General features: G+C 41.5%; 1 protein-coding gene across 3 annotated transcripts in view; it reads left to right on the top strand.

The window, feature by feature from the left end:
* The window catches only part of MMACHC (metabolism of cobalamin associated C), a 28,834-nt gene extending 10,215 nt beyond the window's left edge, over positions 1–18,619 (top strand). Inside the window, exons 3-6 of one of the 3 annotated variants that reach the window (XM_014066316.2) lie at positions 11,450–11,602; positions 13,400–13,480; positions 16,774–16,921; positions 17,704–18,619. In XM_014066316.2, the coding sequence (XP_013921791.1) occupies positions 11,450–11,602; positions 13,400–13,480; positions 16,774–16,884 (345 nt within the window). In that variant the 3' untranslated portion in view covers positions 16,885–16,921; positions 17,704–18,619. Of the gene's footprint in view, positions 1–11,449; positions 11,603–13,399; positions 15,982–16,773; positions 16,922–17,703 lie in introns of those variants that run through there. The other 2 variants (XM_014066317.2, XM_014066315.2) reach the window with 2 other exon arrangements.
* Positions 18,620–23,375: the final 4,756 nt, after the last annotated feature.

Genomic DNA, 23,375 nt, shown 5'->3' with positions numbered 1-23,375 from the left:
GCTTGCTGCCCAAGGAACTGAGTTTGAAACTTTGTTGTAGCTCCACCTCCTGGTTGCTCCAGAGTCCCAGTTTTAAAAAAACTCAGTCGCCCAACAAGACGTATTTCCAGGGGCTCCAGTCCTTGTGCAGCAAGCTGGACCCCGATTTAGTATTTCCTAAAGAGTTTGTAGCTCCTTTTTTTGCTAGTTTGGATAGATAGGTTGCAGTTAGGGTAATTTTATCCTGCTTTTCTACTTCTTCGAGAATTCTGCCTTAATCCATCACGCAGGCAGGCTCCCTGGGGCAATCACAGCCCAGCCTCCACCTGGGCTGTTTCTAGGTCGGGTCTCTCCCAAAACGCCGGTTCAGTGAGTACATGGGGGGGGGGATTCATCTGCTAAAGCCTTCCTGAGCCCTTGACAGGAGCGCTAGGCTCCGTGTCGGCCCGACAACGCTCCAGGCGCGTGTGGCAAAAGAGCCCGCCATTTTAAACGGCCCGTTTTGGCGCGCTTTCATTTCCAGGCCTCTATTCTTGCCACGCAGCGTCCCTTGAACAGCGGATCGCCGTGGAGGGCCGCCTTAAGCCCGGAGACTCACGTGAGGTGCTCACGCTGTCTCTTGCCCTCCTTCTCCTTCCAGCGGCCGCAGGGAACCCGGGCTTCAAACCCCCGCCTACCTGCCTTCAGTGCGGATCCGCAGACGCTAGGCCGATCCTCTCAGCCAGCTCCAGTCTCCCTCTCCTCTCTTCAGCAGGCTAGGCCTCTGAGCCTTAAAGGCCCAGCATGTGGATCAGGTTCTGGCCTACCCCAGGCCTGGTCTACTGCCATTGCCAGAATGGAGCAACAGCTTAGTACTATCAGCATGGAAGAGAGGCAAGGGGAAAAGACCGGGCCCACTCCCAGTAAGCGTAGCAGGCCCAATCCATCGGGCAAGGGAGTTGGGGGGGTATTTCCCCAAGGGAGAAGGTAGGCCCAGCCTCCAAGGCTGAGGAAAAAATGGCACTGCGCCGTCAGAAGGCCCTGGAGAAACAGTTCCAGAGGGCCCAGGCCGCACAGTGCAAGATTTCTATGGAGCCATCTCCCATCGAGACCGGGAGTGGGTCTCCCAGGGGCGAATCCCAGCAAGGGGAATCCCCTCTAGGCCCAGGCAGTGAGGACTTTGGGTTCTCTCCCAACCCTCATAGGGCTTCCTTGGGATCCCCTACCCATTCCATGGCTATGGATTCCCTAGCAGACATGGATTCAGGAGCTGAGGAGGAATCCTTAGCTCCATCTGAATTGGAGCCCCCTCCCCCGCAGGGTCAGGAGTCCATCCTATCCAGGGCCATGGAGGAGGTGGTAGCTCGGGCCATATCCAAAGGCATCTCAGATGGCATGGTACAGCTGGCGGCCCAGTTGCCCTCTGTGGCGCACAAGCCAGCCCCCAGTCAGGCCAAGATCCCCAAGGCTTCTGAAGCTAGGGCACCCTCTCCTGCCCCCACGGGCCTTAGTGAGGTGTCAGATCAGGAGGAGCCTGAGGTAGAAGTTCCGGTCCTATCGGAGGATGAGGAACCTGCCGCTGAACAGGCCACGGGCTCAGCCCTATTCAATCCGGCCATGTTTAAGCCCCTCCTTACGAAGGCCAGGGCTGCAGGCCCCCAGATGGGTCTCCCAGCTCCCGCAGCAAAGCCTATATCTGATCCGGTCACGGGTGTAGTCATAGGGCCCCAGGACCCCGGCGCAGGCCTTTTTAATGAGGTTCCTCCGCCTTTGGACCTCGTGCTGGCACCCCAGTTATTTTTGGACATCATCCAGTGACAATGGGTGCAGGCGGGGACTTTAGCCACTCCCAGTGGGACAGAGAGGAAGCTATTCACCATGGAGGCTCCCCTGGAGGAGCTCCTCAAGGTTCCTCAGGTGGACGATCCAATTATGGCTCTCACATCCCCCACTTCCCTTCCAGCCGAGTTATTGGAAGGCCTCAAGGCAGAGGACAAGAGGGCGGAATCCGCGGCTGGGCCTGGGCCATGCACGCTTCCGCCAGCTCCTCTTATTTTGGCAGGGCAGCCCTCTTCTGGCTCCGCAGGCTGCGGGCTGGCCTCCCGGCAGGCAACTCCAGAACTAGGCAGGACATCACCAAGATCATAGCCGCCGTGGAGTATTCTGCTGATGCATCCCTGGCCGCCACCAAATTTTCATCCAGGGTGCTGGCCTCGAATGTCACCTCGAGGCGCCTGCTGTGGCTCCGCCACTGGCAGGCTGATGTTAAAGCGAAATGGAAGGTAGCTTCCGCCCCCTTCAAGGGAGGTAAGCTGTTTGGAGAGGCCCTAGATCCATTCCTCACCGAGAATAAGGATAAGCACAAGGTGCTCCCTCCGGTCACAAAAAAGCACGAACGGAAAGGTCAGCCCTTTCGCAAAAATTCCTTTCGGAATAGCGAGCCCTCCACTTCCACTGCCGGTCCTAGTCGAGCCTACGGCACCTCACAGGATCGCGCCCAGGATAGACCCTCCTTTAGAGACAGAGGGAAGCAGCAGGTTTTCCGCAAACCCTTCCGGGGAGGCTATTCCAACAGGCTCTTTAGAAAGTCAAAGTGACCGTCACAGGGCTCCCCCCATAGGCGGCCGGCTCCAGCTCTATGCCGCCCAGTGGGAGGAGACGACGACGGACAGTTGGGTCAAGAACACGGTCCGCCACGGGCTGACCCTGGAGTTCCTGTCCTTCCCCCCGAGAACCTTCCTCCGTTGCCCTATCCCCAGGTCTGCCCACAAGTTACAACTGATGAGGGCGGAGATACAACACCTTTTAGAGATAGCGGCCATAGAGGAGGTCCCCAGAGGGCAAGAAGGCAGGGGATTTTATTCCATCCTCTTCCTGGTCCCCAAGTCATCAGGGGGGGTGAGGGCGATCCTGGACCTCAAGAAGCTGAACAAGCATCTGGCGTACAAGCGCTTCAAGATGCAGTCCCTCCAGACCATCCTGGGCTGCGTCAGACCGGGCGATCTGCTGACATTGATCGACTTGAAGGAGGCGTATCTGCACGTTCCGATCCACCCGGCGCACCGCCAGTTCCTGAGGTTCCACTTTGCCCATCACCATTACCAGTACAGGGCCCTTCCCTTCGGGCTCTCGTCGGCCCCGCAGACCTTCACCAAGCTGCTGGCAGCTGTAGCCGCACGACTCCGGTCTCTGCCCGTCAGATTGGAATGCTACCTGGACGACATACTTATCCACTCATCGTCCAGGGGGCAAGCCCAAGCAGACCTGGCCACCACCATCAAGGCCCTGCAGCTTCACGGGTTCTCAGTCAACCTCACCAAGAGTCATCTGAACCCGACCTGCAGGATCCAGCACCTCGGAACGATAATTGATTCCGAAACCTGCCAAGTCTTCCTCACTCAAGAGCGAGTCGACAGCATCTGGACCCTGGTGAGGAGCATCCGCTCAACCGGGTCAGCCTCGATCCTCTCTCTATCACAACTGATGGGGAAGCTGGTGTCTTGCATCGCGGTGGTCCCTTGGGCGCGGCTGCACACGTGAGAACTGCAATGGTTCCTGCTCCCTCTCCAAAGGAAGAAGGCCAGCAACTCCAAACGGGTGGTATGGGTCCCACTGAAGGTCCTCCGCTCCCTCCAGTGGTGGCAGACGGAAGCCCTCCTCAAAGGCACACACTTCAGGGAGCCAAAGAGGCTGATAATCACCACAGACGCCAGCCTCTTTGGCTGGGGTGCTCATCTGGGAACAGCGGTGGTGCAGGGCAGGTGGTCACAGGTGGAGCTCGCCCACAACATCAACTGGCTGGAGCTCCGGGCCGCAAGACTCGCCCTGCGCCACTTCCTTGACCAGGTCAGAGGCCGCGATGTACTGATTCTGACGGACAACATCGCCGCCAAAGCCTACATCAACCACCAGGGCGGCACGCCGTCTCTGGTTCTGATGTCGGAAGCAGAGACTCTGGGTCGCTGGGTGGAGAGTCATCTGGCGTCAATACGAGCAGACCACATCTCCGGCGTGGACAACGTGACAGCGGACTGGCTCAGCAGAACAACCATCCAGAACTCGGAATGGCGTCTGCACCCGAGACTGTTTTACCAGCTGTCTCAGAAGTTCGGCCACCCGGTTGTCGACCTGTTTGCCTCGCCGGCCAACGCCCAACTTCCAAGGTACTTCACCCAGTTCCATTGCCCAAGGGTGGAGGGCACAGACGCTTTAAGATCCCGCTGGCCCCCGGGTCGGCTGTACGCCTTCCCTCCGCTCCCTCTGATACCACATGTCATTCGGAAGATTCTGGAGGAAGCTGCGGAGGTGCTCCTAGTCGCTCCTCACTGGCCGAGGAGGACTTGGTTTGCCGACCTGGTCAGTCTGTCGGTGTCCCGGCCGTGGCGCATACCTCAGGAGCAAATCTCCCTCAGCCAGGGGGTCGTCCAACATCCGGAGCCCCAGTGGCTGCAGTTGGCCGTCTGGCACTTGAGGGGGACTTCCTGAGGCTTCATTGCTTCTCCGACAGAATCATTCAGACAATCCAGGCCTCCAGACGACCATCCACCGTCAGAATCTACGAGGCTACGTGGATGGCCTTCTCCAGTTGGTGCCTCAACCATCACCTTGTGGCATCCTCCGCGACCATTCCGCAAGTCCTGGAATTTCTTCAGGACGGTTTGGAGAAAGGGCTGGCACCAAACACTCTCCGTAGACAGGTGGCCGCCCTGAGCACCATCCTGTCTTCTGACTCTCAGCTACCGATTTCACGACATCCTCAGGTAAAGGGGTTCCTGAAGGGGGCGTCCAACCTTTGCCCGCTCACCATTCACAGGTACCCTACCTGGGACTTGACTGTTGTTCTGCAGGCATTGACCGCATCTCCCTTTGAACCGTTGCGGACGGTGGGCCTATGCCACCTTACGCTAAAGACCGCCTTCCTCATCGCCATCACCTCCGCCCGCAGAATTTCGGAGTTGGCCGCCTTGTCTGTCAGAGGCGACCTTTGCATTTTCCACTCCGACAGAGTCATATTGAGACTGGACCCTGCCTTTGTCCCGAAGATTAATACCATCTTCCACAGAGCGCAGGAAGTGATACTCCCTGACTTTTGCCCTCGTCCCAAGCACCAGAGGGAAGTCACTTGGCACAAATTGGACGTACAGAGGGCGGTGCGTATTTACATCAAGCGAACGGCTCCTTTCCGTAAATCGGAGGCCTTATTTGTGTCATTCCAGCCGGCCTCCATGGAGAAGAAAGTCAGGTCATCTACCATCGGACGCTGGCTCAGAGCGTGCATCAAGTTGTCTTACAAGATTCAGGCCAGACCGGTTCCCTCGTGCATAACAGCACACTCTACAAGGAGCGCTGCGACTTCGGCCGCCTGGGCTACGCAAGCGCCAATTGAAGAAATTGCCGTGCGGCGACGTGGTCTGGTCCGTCTCCATTTATACGCAACTATAGACTGGACACTTTCGCCTCCGCTGAGGCGTCCTTTGGGAGGAGAGTTCTACAGAGGGTCGTGGCAAGCACTGCGGCCCCGGACATTTCTTCTTCCCTCCCAACTTCGACATAGCTTTGGCATGTCCCGAGCTTGGACACTCCAAGCAGCGCCTAGGAGAAAGACCATTGGCTTACCTGAATGGTCGTTCTCGAGGCGCTGCGGAGTGTCCAAACCCACCCTTAAGGTGGGGCCGCGAGGTGTGTTCTTAGCACCTTCGTGTCTTGGACTTGGACTAGTTCAGTCATGGACTATTGATCTCCTTCATTTTTTAAAACTGAGCCTCTGGAGCAACCAGGAGGCGGAGCGACAACAAAGTTTCAAACTCGGTTCCTTGGGCAGCAAGCTGAAGTTAACCCGAGCTTGGACACTCCACAGCGCCTCGAGAACGACCATTCAGGTAAGCCAATGGTCTTTTCCACACATCTGGGCAAGATAGAACTAAGTTAGCAGACCCTTTGTCTCTTTTTAAAAATAAATCAGTATTTCTTTTCCTGCTTTCCAGTCTTTCTACAGAAGGCCAGTTTTAGTGACAAGTTGTTTGTTTTTGTAAAAAGTTAACAGTATTACATTTGAATTTTTAAAAACACTATGTATATGCCAGTGAAATACAGATATTTATTTTAATTTGCTATTTAGCTCTGAAACCTCATTTCTTGTCTTTTATGCAGCTGTTTAATTGTGTTCCTATTAGGTGTGGTCATAATAAAAAAATCATATTGTAGAGTGAGTTTGGGAAGTAAAATAGGTAGATGAATAAAATTAATCAGCAAAAGACCTTGAAGCATTTTACAATTTTTTTTCTGTTATAGAAATGGAAGTCTTATTGGCTAGTCTTTACAATAGTATTCTACAATCTGGATGTCCTGGCCGGAGATTAAGGGAATTTTAGCCCAATATATCTGGAAGCATCAGTTTGAAAGGCAATGTGAGATTGTTGCTATGGGAATGAATTAAGAGTAGAATACCACATGGCAAAAGCAAACATGGCATTGTACAGACCACAAAGCATTTATTAGACCCAAGAATCCAATAATCACAGATAGGCTGGAATGATAACAAAGAACCAGGCTTTTCTGTATCTCTTTGCTGCCTTCTCTTTGTAAGCTGGAGTTTTGCAGTTCAGATATGATTGCTCTTGTATATCCATTAAAATAATTAATGGATGTGGTAATTCCATTAGAGTAGCTTGTTGGGGAATTCTGGGATTTGAGGCCCATATATCTTAAAGTTGCCAAAGATTAAAAAAAAACACTGAATCACATCACTGCACTTTAGGGAACCATAGATTTACATTTTTATAGCTAACAACCTAAATAAAAGAAAAAACTAGTACGAAGGTAAATATTACTTAATTATATCTGCAAGCAGACACAAACTCCTTCTTGAAAACAAAGTTGTTTTCAACATGTAACAACTTAAACATGCTTTTCCATATAATAAGAGGGAAGGACATAGAAAATTATCTTTCTGGCGACTTCCTGGGGGCGGAGCCTGTCGCCGAGGAGGGCTCAACGAAGCTCCTCTCAGAGATCTGGTCTGTATATCTAAATAAGATCATAGATATCACCCCTTTTTGGCTAAGAAAGGGGCAGGGAGTGGCTCTGTGGCTAGGGTCTATTCGTAATTCACAGCCTTTTTCTTTTTTTTGGCTGTGGACAGAGATTAGATCCAGCGTAAGCGGAGCCTTTATCTCCAGCCAGTTCTTCTCAGCTGCTTTTTTTTTTTTGCAGCCCTAGACAGGCGACCCCCCCCCCCAGGACAAAGCAAAGTTGTTTGAAGCTAGGATTAATACGGGCGGGTCCCACCCCTGTGAGATTTATGCTTTTATTACTATCTTAAACACCAGCCTCATTTGTCTTAGAGGCTTCTTTGTTTAAACGGACTTCAAAATGGCGATTTCTCTCCGTTGGTGACTGATAGGGGATGTACTTAGCCGGCTTTACCTTCCTGCAGACCGCTCCTTAACAAAATAATTTTTTTGGGGAAACAGAGGGGAGCGAGAGCGCTGTTTATTTGTTTATTTATAATGGCACCCAGGTCAAAATCGAAGCGTCTCTCTACGAATGTGCTTAAAGAATCTACGAATGAATTTAAAGAATCTACTATGGAATCGCAGCCCTTGTCTCCTACGCCCTCTACTGGAGAATTCTTAACACAGGAATTTTTCTTTCAAATGTTTAATGATTTTAAACAAGAAATTAAAGAATTTGTATTGGAGCTATATGGTAATTTAAAGTCTAAAATTGCCCAAATGAAGGCGAATACGTTCGTAGCCGTGTCTGCCCTGTCAGATTATACCGCTGAAATGGAGAATAAATTGGAAAGCTTGGAGGAGGCTAATTCTAATTTGACTACTAATATCCAAACATTACAACAAAAAATTAGAGATACTCAAGAACAGCTCGTTATGATAAACTTTAACAAGAAGGCATTTGCAATAAGAGTCAGAGGATTCCGCGAAAAGGAGCGAGAGAATCTGAAACAGACCTTTGTTGAAGCCCTCAGCCATGCGGTGGGAAGCCCGGGACTTAATTTTGATTGGCAGATTCGGAAAATCTATCGCCAGAATTCATTGGTAGCGGAACAGCGACAGCTCCCGAGGGACATAATTATATATTTCTCCACAAAAGAATCCAGAAACGCGATCATGCAAAAGTTTCACAATAATAGTTTGCGAGTTGATGGCCAGGATTTGATTGTCTTCAAAGAAATACCATCCCAGATGTTAAAAGCAAGAAGAGACTATACTTTCTTAACTAAAGAGCTTAGAAATCATCAGATTCAATATAAATGGGAGGCCCCAGCCGGCATTACGGTCACATTTGAGAATCAAAGACTTCGTCTCAATTCTGTTTCGGAGGCTCGAGATTTCTATTACAAGACTTTGAAGGCGGGACTTCCTGATTCACTTGGAAAAGAGGAAAGACAAGCCGAAGGAGAAGGCAAGCAACAGACCACATGGCTGCAAGATGGAGGGGGTAGCTCTCCCTCCCTCGGAGAAGCAGAAAAGCGGAGATCGAGGATTTAGATATTCTAAAATATTCGTCAAAGTTGTGGATTGAATGGGGGTTTGCGACCTCTCTCCGGTAGAAAAAGCGGAATTGGATATTGGTGGGGTGAGGCTGAATGTATATTTGTAAAATGCATGCAGAATGATTTACGCTGTTTAAATCCTGTTAGAAGGGAAAGTTTGATGAGACTATTTTAAAATAGAAGGTAAACTGATTCTTGTTGAAAGTATTATTTGAATATGTGGAATGATCCATGCTATTTAATTTTTATTAGAAGGGAAAGCTTGGTGAAATTATTTTGAGCTAGATTGTAAACTAATGTCTGCATAAATTTGATAGTGGTAAATATCAGAGAAGCAAGGGATGAGGGTAAAATGCATGTGGAATGATTTACGTTGTTTAAATCCTATTAGAAGGGAAAGCTGGATGGGATCATTTTAAGATAGAATGCAAACTGATTTTTGTGTAAACTAATATTTGATCTACGCTGCTTAAATTTTACTAGAAGGGAAAGTTTGGTCAGATTATTTTGAGCTAGATTGTAAATTGATGTTTGCACAAATTTGTATAAATTTTGACTCTTGTGTGAATTACTGTTTGAAAACAAGGTTAAGAAAGATTATCTGGAGGGATTATGGGAAATAGTGGTAAATATTAGAGAAGCAAGGGACGAAGGTAAAATGCACGCGGAATGATTTACGCTGTTTAAATCCTATTAGAAGGGAAAGTTTGATGAGATTATTCTTCTGTAAAGTAATATTTGAATATGTTGAATGATCCACGCTGCTTAAATTTTACTAGAAGGGAAAGTTTGGGGAGATTACTTTTGAGCTAGATTGTATACTGATGTCTATACAAATTTGTATAAATGTTTATCTGAATATAAGGTTAAGGAAGAGGAACTGGAGAGTCTACAGCAGGTTGGGGTAAATAACAAAGAAGCAAGAGACGAGAATAAAATACATATAGAATGACTTACACTATTTAAACATAAATAAAGATGGGGGGCTGAGCTTAATACAAAGAGTTCTTTTTTTCTTTTTTTCTTTTCTTTTTTTTTCTTTCTTTTCCTTTATATAATTTGTATTTTCTTTCTATCTATTTTTTTTTAATATATTACTTTTATTTTTAATCCATACGATCATAAGATACTTTAGATAGAGGGCAGTGCCAGGTGTGGGCCCTGGGAAGTCGGGAGGATTAGGGATGGGGATTTATGGGGGGTGGGTGGGTGGGTGTTAATATAGTCTCAATAAGAAAAAGAATGCACTTGTATACGGTTGTTCTTTTTTTTCTCTCTCTCTTTTCTTTATATTTTTTTTTCCTTGGTTTATTTTATTTTTTATCATATTATATTAATAAACAACAGTTGAATAAAGGAATACACCAAGGAGGGAGGTAGAGGGAAAGAAGAGGGAGGAGTAAGGAAGGAGTAAGGGGAATGTAAGGAGGGCGTGCTGGGAGTAAGGGGAGAAGGAAGGTTTGAGGGGAAAGGGAAGTAGGAGGGGAGTGTTAGAGGGAGGAAAGGAAAGTTGGAGGGGGAAGATGGGGTGTATGGAGGATGGAAGTGTCAGGTGGGGTTGTGAATGATGAGTTGTGTTTTCTTTTTTATTTTGTTTTATTTCTTTTCTTATAGCAAATATCCAGTATATAAGTGACTGTAAAATGGAATGTGAAAATGAATAAAATATATTTGAAAAAAATAAAAATAAAATTATCTTTCTGGCAAATATATCACTTTCTTAGGAAATTATTTGTAGACCAAATAGTTACCTCTGACATTTGTTTTAATTATTATCTTTGCACCAAACTCACAATATGCTGATGCAATTGACAGAAAGACTTCATGGAGTTTCTAGATTTAATTCTTTTATAAGCAAAAGCATATGGTTGTAACAATGGTGGGATTCAAAAATGTTTACTACCGGTTCTGTGGGCGTGGCTTGATGGGCGTGGCGTGATGGGCATGGCAGGGGAAGGATACTGTAAAATCTCCATTCCTTTCCAACTCCAGGGGAAGGTTACTGGGGACTTCGGAGGCAGAGAATAGATAGGGGCGGGGCCAGTCAGAGATGGTATTTACCGGTTCTCTGAACTACTCAAAATTTCCGCTACCGGTTCTCCAGAACTGATTAGAACCTGCTGAATACCACCTCCGCATTGTAAGCTGCCAAGAGCTATCCTGAGGTGAGGTGGGCAGCCAATACATTTTATAAATAAACAAACAAATCACTCCATCATGGTAGTGCCTTTATGTCATGTGGCATGATTTCACCTTTTGTGGCTTCTGTTCAAATTTGAAAATGGCTTGACAGTGTGCAAACACAACCACAACTTTCCATTATACATGCACCTGCTGACTTGTCGCTTCTATGCACAGAGGCAATTATGGCTGTTAAGTTTCTAGCATAGGACAATTTTCTTTACTTTCTTCAGTTTGCTCCATTCTACCTATTATAACCACCCAGATGGACTTTGTGATAGGGTGATAGACTTTGCTTGGCTATAGTTAAGTTAGTGCTATACAAAGGTAATTACCAATAAATTTGACCCTTCAGAGTAGTTTTTCTTGTTTCTCCACTTTCCAGTATTTAGAAGGTTAATTCAAATTGATACCATTCAGCTGCCTCAGTTTAATAGTATGCAAACAAAAAATAATGAAATCTTTGTGTGGAGACTTTTTTTACTATAGCGTTGTTTATAAACCACTTATTGAAGGACTTGCTTCTTTTACACATGAGAAGACCTATGAATTTCTTAAAGAGATTGATGAAATAAATGGTAGAATCCTAAGATTAAATTCAATGATACCTGAGAGAATATAATACCATGTACTTCAGATCTTACCTTTGTAAGAAGCTGTAACTTCTTCATCACCATTTCATATCATTAGATGAAACAGGAACTTGTAGAAATGCTTTTACATTTCTACATATGTCTGCAAGCCACTATTCCTTTACGTTGCAGGTTCACTTGTAATGGAAACTCTTCTTTCCAGAGTCTTGCTGACCAGAACATGGACATCATGTATGATTATGAGATCCTGCCTACCCGGAAGCCTAAATTCCTGGCCCAAACAGCAGCACATGTATCTGGGGCTGCATACCTCTATCAGAGAAAAGATGTACATCAAGATTCCTGGGGAGAAAAGGTAAGCAAATTGGGAACAGCAGGGGAGGTTTTTTCTTTGAGAACTGATGGGTCATTTCTGATTTCATCAATTCAGTATGTTTTACAGATTATGTACCCGATTTCCTCTTCCATTCCACTTGTATTATCAAGCTTACATATTACACTTTGTGTATACATACGTGTAATGCAAGACTATTTGCACTCTTCCTTTGAACAGATTATAAAATTGGAGATCATTGTAATTGAGACCAATTGAGAGCCGAGGTGGCGCAGTGGTTAGGGTGCAGTACTGCAGCCACCTCAGCTGACTGCTAGTTCTGCAGCTCGGCAGTTAGTACTGTTCTGCACCTGACTGTTTCATATCTTAAACAAATAGCAAATCTTTAGTTTCAAAACATAAGTCCTGCTTTTCCTCTAGGGAAACAACATAGCAATTGAACAATTGGGATATTTGCCCTCAATTTTTTAGAGAGAAAACCAGGATCAAGTAATAAAAATATATGTATCATTTTAAAATTATATATGAAATCTAATGTTTAAAAATATTCATGATCAAATACTGTAAGGATGTAATAATGTACTCACTTATCTGAGAGTACATAACAATGAACTCACGTTTATTTTTTACTAATTATTATATTTGGTGTTCTGCCCCGGGCAATGAGGTTCTACTCGGGCAGCCAGTTAACTCCACGCTTGGGAATAACTTTCAGATCAAGTTTATTATCAGGAATCCTTAATAGCAAAACTTACAGTTCAGTGTTAAGATTCTTCTGACTTTCCCTGATCTGTCCCATCACGTAGTGTAAAAAGACATTAATTCCTCTAACCCATGCCGCTGGTGCAAAGCTGCTTCTGGTAGTGCTGATAGCGATTCAGTGAGTGCGCAGTAATAAAACAATTTCCCGGGCAAAATACCCCACTGCCCAATCAGGGAGCACAGATGTGGTCACATGTTATGGGACTACATTTCCCATAAGGTAGTTACATTTCCCTTGAGATAGTTGCTTAAAGGAGACAGCTCTTAATTCCTATATTAGCTGTATACTGTTGGGACAGCACATTTGGTGTAGAGATGTATAATGGCTGAGACTTTGAAAATAGCTGGGAAAATAGGGGTGTCTCTGTCCCTATTTGACAAGTAGTTCCTGATGTTCTTCCCCCATAGTTAATATGATAAATTTGCCATACTCCTGATGTAACAATTCACGCATATTCTTGCTTGGGAATAATTCCATTAAATTTAGTGGACATATTTTCAAGTTAATATTCATAGATTTTTAGTCATACAATTTTATAATAAAATAGTAACCTACTTTGTATACTGCTGCCAAATAGGTGCCTAATTTGTTTTGTTTTTCCAAAGTGATATATGATTTCAAAAGGCTTCATGAAAACCCTGTTTCACTTTATGTAATAATGGTACAAAAGGAATGCGTAAAAGTTATGAAAATTAACATCTCTCACAACTAATTTTCAACTTTGTTCGAAACTATTTCTCAAAGTAACTGAAAGGCAAGTTTCTATAGGTATGACGGTTTGAAATATGATTGTAGTGGAAAACTCCAGGTCAAATCCTGTTACTAAAGTTCCACAGTTATCTTTTGAAAGAAATAAAATTGTAGCCATATATCTATTTAGTGTAGTTTATTTACTTTAGATATAAGTTGTGGGAATCCAGTTATTATACTATATTTAACAATCCAGGGATTAACATGATGCATGTACCAGTCAGCATTTGTCTTTTTTCTGCATAAGATTTGAGCCATTGGTTGTTGTTAAATTCATGTCTTCAAATTGTTTTCTTTCATTTCAGAAGATCTATGGTGTTTGTATTCACCCCTCTTATGGAGGTTGGTTTGCAATCCGAGCTCTTCTGCTTTTCCCAGATATCAAGGTACCCTTCTTGCTGCAAAAAAGCCCTATTGATTGTGTATCCACAGAAGAAAAAAGAATAGAACTACTAGAGAAATTCAATTTCCACTGGCGGGACTGGAGCTATCGGGATATTGTTGAAGTAAAAGATAAATACTCAGAAGAACAAAAAAACTACTTTGCAACTCCCCCAGCTGAGCGATTAAAATTGCTGAAACTGGAGGAAGAATTGCAGAGAAGGATAATAGTCTAAGTAGCTATTTTCACTGTGCAAAAATATGCAAAACACATTCTGTTGTACCAACTGATATATAGGGACAGAATTGATGGGTGAGTTGGTAAACCCAAGATGGAAGGCAAATACACTTTCCATAGAGTTAGTGAACACAGGAGGATTTGCTTTCAAATAAACAGAATTGAATTACAATATTAGTAACGCCTGTATATTCAGGCATAGAAATGTATAAGTTTTATTTTATTTTATTAGTAATCAGGGGAAGGGGTCAGAATGATTCTTTGGTAGAAGGGGTGAAATCGTATTCTAAGGAGAAACATATTTATAAATTGCACTTTTTGTTATCCTGTGGGAGAAATTTTCCAGACAGCAAATGTTCTGAAACATATTGTGTAGTATTTCACAGTATAACGTTATTTCTGGTACGATACCATTTTAGTAATTCCCAGCACATACTCTGAAGCTTTGAAATCATTTTCATTTTGCTTGCTTGCTTGGTTGATTTCCAGGCTTTCCAATGCTTCTAATGAAGCATTGGGGGTGGGGGGTGCTTATCTAACCCATATGATGAAAGAGAACTTAAGCAGTTTTAAAGAAAGCACAATTAAAAGACACCAAATGATCTGACTTTTTACTACATGTTAATTATGTAAAAATTGTGTGGCAATTAAGCAGTTTAGTGAGAAGACGTATTACTGAATTTAGATTCACATTTTTGAGAAAAGCAATCTTGCAAAATTCTGCTACTGAAAATGGATAATTTTAGCAATAGCAATAGCAGTTAGACTTATATACCGTTTCATAGGGCTTTCAGCCCTCTCTAAGCATTTACAGAGTTAGCATATTGCCCCCAACAACAATCCGGGTCCTCATTTTACCCACCTCGGAAGGATGGAATGCTGAGTCAACCCTGAGCCGGTGAGATTTGAACAGCCGAACTGCAGAACTGCAGTCAGCTGAAGTAGCCTGCAGTGCTGCATTTAACCACTGCGCCACCTCGGCTCCCTATTTTTTGCTGCAAAATTTTGTGTTAGATCCCTGTGTTGTCTTTAGAGCACACCTTGTCCTCTCCTGACATAGGGGGCAAATGGAAACCAGTGCATGCAGCAGGAATTCTTACTGGTACTACATTATAAAAGTGCTTCATGATCACTAACGGAGACTTTTGGTTGAAGAAGAGCCAAAGGACAATTGACTCTACAATACAAGTGTACAGAGTGGACCTTCCTATTTCACCTCACTGCTTTTATTACTTTATCCCCATGGTTTTAATGTGATTTTTAAACAGCTTTGATTTCTTTTCATTCATTGTTCCCTAACCAAGGTTCTTTTCCTCTCTCATTCTTTCAGTAAAACATAAATTTTGTAAGTTTACTATATGACAATGATTGGAGTAATTCCTGTAAGATTTGAATATATTTTTTCAGTCTTCTTGTATGATTTGATAATGAAATGCAACCCTTAAAATCAATTAAAACAGTTAATTCAGAAACATCTCCCATCTAAACCAGGAAAATTGTGCCCTCATTGCTGGCCTCACTATACATGCAAAAGAGCCCTGGTCACCTTCTTTTGTAGCCCCTCAAACACAGTCTGCCTTCACCAAAAACAAATGTGTGGTCATCCAAAGGTTGTCAATTGCCTCTTTGCTAAATTAAAAAACAAAAAAATAATAATACCTGTACATTTTTTGTCAAAACTGAATACTCCTGATGGGTGAGGAGAATTTCTGGAAGGATACTGTACAGCCTAAGGAAATGATCCATAACATGCATCCAGGAGAAGCTTCAAGGATGTCAAAATGATGGCATGTGTGTCATTTTGATGCCATTGGGCAAAGGATGAGAATATTGGGTTTGTGTTAATTTGTAGCAGATTGCATTGTGATACAATTATATCATTGTGTCATTTGTGTTAAGATATGATATATAAGGGCATCATTTCTCTGGCAATACAGATGCTGATATCAACTATTCTGCATGTAGTAGCATGTAGGCTAATCTAAGAATCTGGTTTGGTTAGTTTTGTCTTAGTTTTTGAAAAGCTGAAATAACTTTTCTGACAGATCTTTTAGAAACTAAGAACTATGCTTGTCTTCTGTGATCAGCATGCTGTGTTGTTTTTTTCAAATTTGAAATTGTTTTTATTTGTATGATTTGATTTGTAAGATACCTAAAGATGGATAATTTATTCTAATGGTGCTGCTGAAACACTGGAAATAATATAAATATACGGCTGTAAGATGTTATTTGGTATTTATTTTGAAAAGAGAATAAAGCTGCAAAACAGACAGAATTTAGTCAAGTACACTAATTGATTTAATGTAGTAATTGATTGATTTATTTTGTTCTTAAAAATGTGACTGAAACTCATTATAGTGAAATCTATATAGTTTCTTTTCTTGATGTCAGTGCCAGTGCTTTGGGACAAGAGGAATCCCAAAATGTCAGAGGGACTTGTACCCTCTGAATGAGCCTGAACACAGAGGAAAATATTGTGTCAAATATTTTAGGAGACTTGGCAAGCAAAGTTGGAAACACAACTGTGAAAAATATGCCTACAGAATTATACAGTTAGAATCAAAACATTCTACATTACTTTATGCCAGAACTTGGAAGAAGAACACTATTGTTTGTATGAATTCCTTAAAAGAATTTACGTTACTAATCTACAGTACCAGGTAAGGTTGTATCTGAGCATTATTGTGACCTTCATAAGGGAAGTGTGGAAGTTTTATGTTTATAGCATATGGGATTTATTTTATGTTTGGGTAGTTGAGAATAGGTGAGGTCAGTTTTACTCATCCTGATGACATCTAGATGATTAGACTACAATTTCCATGAATTCCAGCCAGTGCATTGTGAGGTGTTCCTCTAATTCTTTCACAGTTTTTCTGTGTTTATTGAGAAAGTCATCTCCAATTTATAGCGGAGCAAGCCTTACTTAAACAATACAATTTATTTGTGTAAATCTGGGGTCCCCAAGGATGAAATTATATTCCTTTGGTGAGTTAGGACCCAGACACATTTTTCCTATGTTTGAGATTATGATTGGTTTGTTTGCTTGTTTTTTCCCCTCAGCAGCTATTCGGCTGCACAAGGCTGAAATCCATCTGCATTAAACAGCAAATTGGGTGTTTAATCCACACTTGTTGTCACCATAAGCAGCTAGGATTGGAAGGCCATATCTGAAACAGTCATGTCTGCAATCTGCCAGAGGATACCTACGGTAATTTCTAAATCCTTCACAGCCCCTTTTCCATTGGTCTTCCTTTTGCAGCTTGCCAGCTGAGTGGCTGCTGCTGGAAATCTTAAGAGCAGAGTCAGGTGCAAGGTTTCCTTGGTATTTCAGCATGCACAGTTTGATACCTGGTGATAATCTAGGCTTCCTCTGAGAAGCAAACCAACTACTGTATTCTGACGGAAGATGGCAGCTGCCATCCAGGCAGTTACACTGTTTTTTATTTCAAAGAATTCTGATTTTTAATCTCAAGCCCTTTTCTGGCTGTTATTATTTTTTATGTTCTCTAAGGATGATATCCCATGGCTATGTAGGATGAAGAACTGCTGCAGTGTCCTGCCTGGCTGCCTTGAAATTACTTTTTTTCCAGTTGATTCTATAGTCTGATGGAAAATAAATCTGCCTAGTAGAACATTAAAATGGCAGGCCCTTAGAGAAAGTTACATCCCATCTCCTCAGATCATTGTGGCACCTACATTATATACCAACAATTGAATTCAGCAAGAACTTCAAAGGAGCCAAACTTATTTTCTGAGATGGGAAGGGGTTTAAATTCAACCATTCTACTATTAGCTCAACTATCATTTTATTTTTGATTACTTTGTGCAATTGTGCAATTATTATTATTTATAATAGACAACAACATTAGTCAAAGAATATGCTTGGAATAAAAAGGATAAAATTGAAACAGAACATTGTATTAAAATGCTGTTTAACTATTGTTTAATAAAATAATCATTTGCTAAATTGCATTTTATTTTCTGTTTCAGAAGTGAATTACAGATTTTTTTTCTTTCCTACTTCTACAACAGCTGTGAGATACCCAGTAAAAATTGGAGAATTGCCAATGGGACTTCATTGGAGATATTTCCTTATAGGCAGCAGCTGAGATTGAAAAAATGGACAAATAGAAATACAGATTACTTTTCTGTTAGATTCTGTTAGATTTTGTTAGTGGTTGGGCACCAGGTTTGAAGGAAGGTATAGTCCATTTCCCCTTAGTTCATTTATATAATGAAGTTCAGACAGTAGACTAAAAGCCAAAACAGAAGAGAAATCTGGAAGACATCTATTGGTTCATTTAGACATAGTAGCCGTCAATTAATCCATACATAAAGGAGTCTTATAATAATAAATATATTGCAGTGAAAGTTCTTTTAACCCATCTCACCTCTAGTCAATTCTTCTAGATGTCCTGTGACTTGGCTGAAAAATTCTGAATTTAATTCCCATGCGTCTGAAAAATAAGATTGCTTTAATGCAATTCTTCCTAAATTTTTCCTTTGTTACCCAAAACCACGTATCTGAAAGTCCTTATTTAAATGTCCCTGTTGTGATTGGGTAACGGAATGTCTCTTGTTACTCCCCCAAAAACATTGCTTTTACCCAGTTTTGGCTAATTTACTCAGGTTTGGGAAATACAGCTTTAATGTGAATAAATGAAGAATGTACCTTTTGTCATGAATCCTTTCACCACTCAGAATTCCAAAGAAAGCCAACATAATTTATCTAGTTACAGGTTACTCTTTGAGCAAGTTTGGGGATTAGAGGATATATAGAGTTCATTGCAAAGGAGATAGCATGAGTGAGAACATTTTGGCCTCTGGGCAACTGTTTTAATAGAGACATGAATTTGAAGTGCATATTTGTGTAATCTGAGCTAAATAAAACCTGGGTAAATTCAAACTGCCTGTTATTTTGTGTCCCATGGTCCGATTCTAACATTCTGTGAAAGTATCTAAGCATTAGATCTGTATTGGGATAGAAAAGGTGAGCTTTAGTTTCCTCTGAATTCTTGACATGATGTCATCTTGTCAGATCTTCCGTGGGCACTGTTGAAATACATCAGAACAGGGATTCCTCACAGTATGTTGAATACAATATAAATATTAAATGGGAATTTATTGGTTGCTGCTCTGCCAACATGTCTGAGGCTGGCAATGGAAGGGATTGTCCTACTTTAATTAGGAAAGTTATACCACCTATTTCTACTTTTGTTACACTCTGAGCACTATGATTATTCAGTTCTAACACTTTGTAGAGATTAAATTAATAAGATATTGGGTACATTTCGGGCCTATTAGCAAAGGTCTTCTGTATACTTGGACCTTTATATAGCTCTTTATCATTTAGCTTTTACCTAACTGTCAAGAAGGAAGGTCAAGAGGGAGGATCAGTACGCCAAAAATATGCAATATCCTTTTGTAAAGAAGAAAAATACCATTGGAAAATATAATCACATCTTAATTTTTTTTTAAGGTGAGTGATGATATAGGAAAAATACTCTTACTTTTTGTTAATCACCAATACTGAGCATTAGCTTGCACACAGAGACATACTATATAGACATGTGTAAGCCTAAACTAGAAGTATGTTTGTCAATCTTGACAAGCTGAATATGTGTGGACTTCAACTCCCAGAATTCCTAGGAGGCAAGCCAGCTGGGGAATTCTGGGAGTTGAAGTCTACACACATTCAAGTTGAAATGGTTGAAAACACTGTCCTAGACAGAAATTTTACTGCAAGTATCCCAAGAACTTGCAATTCGACAAGAGTTTAATAGATCATCTTTCATGTTTCTGTTAGTTACAATCGAACCATATGTTGATTTCCTCTTTCTGCCACAAGAGGGACTTTAGCTTTAAAACACCATTACTTAGATTTAAGTCTGCTTAATTTTCCTGCAGGAAACAAAATTACACCTCTCCCCTCCTCTTCCATAGAACTCCAGAAAAGGATTAAATGTTTGTTAGCCTTTTCTTATTTCCAATTGGACCTAAGCAACTATAAAAGGGCAAAACCCATTATAAACTTTCAAATGAAATGGGAGTGATAGGGAGTAGTAAGAAAGTTTAAGGAATTCCTTATCTCCATGGCCAGTAGGAATTTAGGGACTTGCTGCCAAATGATTATAGATTACAGACAAATGACTGCAATGCATGTGGATAAGCATTTCCCTTAACCTGATTACTTATTTGTTGTGAGCAATAAAATGAAACACACACACACACACAGACAATTTCCGTTGTTATCCTAAAATAGAATTTATACACCACCTTAACAGTAAAGCTGCAGGCTTTAATATATTTAATGACTGACTACTAAAGTGTAAGAAGTGTATTTCAAGCTTTCTGCCTTCAGGAAATTTCTGTCTGGACTAATGAGTTATTTGATTATAGAATAATTACTGCCTAGCCATATTGATATTCCTGCATATAATTTCTTGGAAATTTTGTCAGGGTTCCCAGATGGCAAGAAAAAGCTACAATTTTCAACATTTCTATCTCATCTTTTTGTACTCATTCTGAATTTTGCAGTACAGATGTGATAGCCTTAATTTTGTTATTGATCACACAAAGCACTGCAACAATTTTTTTAAATCTTACTGCAAACTATTTATCTGCTATTCCAAACATAAATTCACCTTGTACTAATATATGACCATGCTTTGTGGGCAGAAAGGTAGAATTGAGGGATCCTTGGTGTTCTCAGAGCTTGGTTGTTTTCTTGCATTACCGGTTTTCTTAGTGAAAAACAAAGCTAGGTATTGAAAATATCATATAGGATATCTTCAAAATAATGGGGTCTTCTAAAGGCAAGGCAATAACAGAATGAAAGATCAATTTTAAAAAGATCCATGATTCATTGACTCACAATATGTAGTACACTGATCAGCACTGATATTAGTTGATGAGAATTTGATTTATAATTAATATTGATAGGAATCATCTGTTGATTTTCACACTCTGTGCCATCTATTCTATGTCAATTGATTCTGTTTTGGAGATCTGGATATGCAGTTGCAATCAAAAGTTTTTATAATTCTAAACTGTAAGTCTTTCAGAAGCATACATGAGGACAAAAGGAAAGACATTTATTGTCCTAGGCTTTTGTTTTTATGTAACAGGCACCAGAAAATCACATTCACAGAACACCCTTTAATTCTTCCATTCATAAGACCATGTCTCAGTCTTGAAAAATTAGAACATTGTCTCATGTTTTTTTAAAAATGAACTGATTTATTTAATTAAATTATTTTCTACCATAAAGGAATGTGTGCTGTATTGATATTGTATAGTGGGAGTGTGGGTTATTAGAAAATCATGATATGAAATCCATTAGGAAGTGGAGCTTCTGATATATTTATTTTTGAGATTTTATGTTCTTTCTCCCAACATAAGAACAATATTTTTCAAACACAGCACAGCAAATCACCCTGTAAAACGATTAAAAATATAATATGTCCAGTCCAGATCTGCTACAGATTAAAAAGTATATCAAATACTACTTAAGTATTTATCTAAAGATTATCTAAATTATCTAAAGAGAATACATGTAGACTACGACTCTGTGATTACTTTAGGATGTCTGTGAATTGCAGCTGACAAGAAGAATCCTCAGTTTTAAAATATCTGGGTAGACGCAAATGAAGGGTGTATTCCTTTAGGTAGCTTTATAAGTCATAACTAGCACTTTGAACTGTACCCAGAAACTGACTAATAGCAATGCAGTTATTTTAAAAAAGAGGCCCATTTCCCAAAAATAGCAGGGACACAGAATTCTGGAGTACTCTAAAGGATTGGAGTTCAGTATCAAAATCGGAATAGAACTGGAAAGGACCTTGAAAGTCTTCTTGTCCAACCCGCTGCTCAAGCAGGAGATCCTATACCATTTCAGACAAACAACTGTTCAGTCTCTTCTTAAAAAACTTCCAGTGATGAAGCACAAACAACTTCCGAAGGCAAGCTGTTCCACTGGTTAATTGTCTTGACTGTTACGAAGTTTCTCCTTAATTCCAGGTTGCTTCTCTCCTTGATTAGTTTCCATCCATTGTTTCTTGTTTCACTTTTTGCTTTTTGTTCGTTTTCTTCCTTTTTTTCACCTTTACTTTATATTAGTTCGTGTTTATTTCCCAGTTTAAAAGTTTTAATAAAAATTGGATAATTTAAAAAAAGCTGAGGTAAAAGTATATTTTCTTTTAGCCAAAGTTCCCAGCTCCTGCTTTCTATTACTCTTCCCAATGAAATCAGTGGTTGCTGTCAGTTTGTGTCTGTGGCATATGAACATATCTCATATCCCAAAGGAGTGGGAGGTTATTTCCTATGGGCGGAACTTTAATACTTGACTAAGGAAAATTCTGTGTGCTCTCTGCAGGCTCTTCCCAAAAAGCATACTTTGCTCCATGCTTGGAATGAATTTTCCTTCCCATGACATTTTCATTTTAAATATGGTATAATAAGAGCAATTAGGGAAATGTTCCTGTTAGTTTGAATTCATTGGTCAACCCTGTACCAGTGAAGATGGCACTTGCAGCAGACTTCCTAACCAACATTATTGGTGGGCCTTTTTACCATGCGGCTGAACACAACTAGGACGTGAAGCCCTGTGGTTGGCATACTACTGTATTTCCATTCTCAGTATACCTAAAAAATTGTTCTATTACTGGTTTTGTTGTAGCAGATTGCCATAAAAATTTATAAGACAGAGAAAATATATAGATGTTTAATAAATTACTGCCTTTCTAAGTTAATACATATTTTTTAACATTGCTTTGCTATCTATCAGCAAAAACTAACATTTTCTGCGTGGCACAAAAATTCCTTCCTGCAATAATCAAAATTTAGGGAAACATAATTTAGCTATGTATCACAGAATAGTTAATATAGTTCTCTCGTTTCTGTAGAATTGCTTATTGGCATGACTGTTCAAAGCATTGAATAAGAGTTCTGCATGTCTGAGTGCTTTGCTTCAAAGAAAATAACCAGCTTCTACAGAATATACTGTAGCTGAGTCGGGTATGATTCAGTCATTCTCAATACACATCTTGGTTTGAGGAATTTAACCTGTGTGAAAATCAGATTATAAAATCTGCAAGTTTTGCCAACCAATTTATAGTTTAATTTAAAAACTTCCTGCTAGTATATACCAGAGTCTGCTGCCAGGTCTGAAGAGATATAAACATGAAGGCCAATTAATTTCAGTAAACAATCTACATTTGATTGTTATGGTGAAATACCATAATTATACTCTGCATATGCTCAATTAAATCTGTACTGTTCTAGAAATGATAAGTGCCCAGTTTTCTTCCTTTTAGTTAATCAATGTACGAAGGCTTAAAAAAGTGAATTGGGACCCTTCATGTTTCAGGAGGTATATTTGGGATGGAAATTATTGAAGAGATCCTTTGAAAAGACATTTATTCATGAGAAAAGAAGTCGTGATCGCTTGCTTTGTGGATTTCTGGTAAAACGGCAGGGTATTTAACTGTATTTACAACAGGGGGCCCTATGGAGTTCTGCTCTTTGAGAAGGCACTTTCTCCGTCTTAGACTTCAGTATGATTACTGGCTAAAAGGTTGTTAATGCTCTGTCGTGACAAGCCACCAAAACGGATTCTGCGTGATGTGAATGGAGAAGGGAAAGCCGCGTTCGTACGACGGGAG

Source organism: Thamnophis sirtalis, unplaced genomic scaffold (assembly GCF_051295495.1).
Source record: "Thamnophis sirtalis isolate CommonGarterSnake01/CBP01778 unplaced genomic scaffold, rThaSir2_p1.2 scaffold_7, whole genome shotgun sequence".
Classification (NCBI taxonomy): Eukaryota; Metazoa; Chordata; class Lepidosauria; order Squamata; family Natricidae; genus Thamnophis; species Thamnophis sirtalis.
Note: the sequence above shows the minus strand (reverse complement) of the source record. Positions and strands in the feature narration are given on the sequence as shown.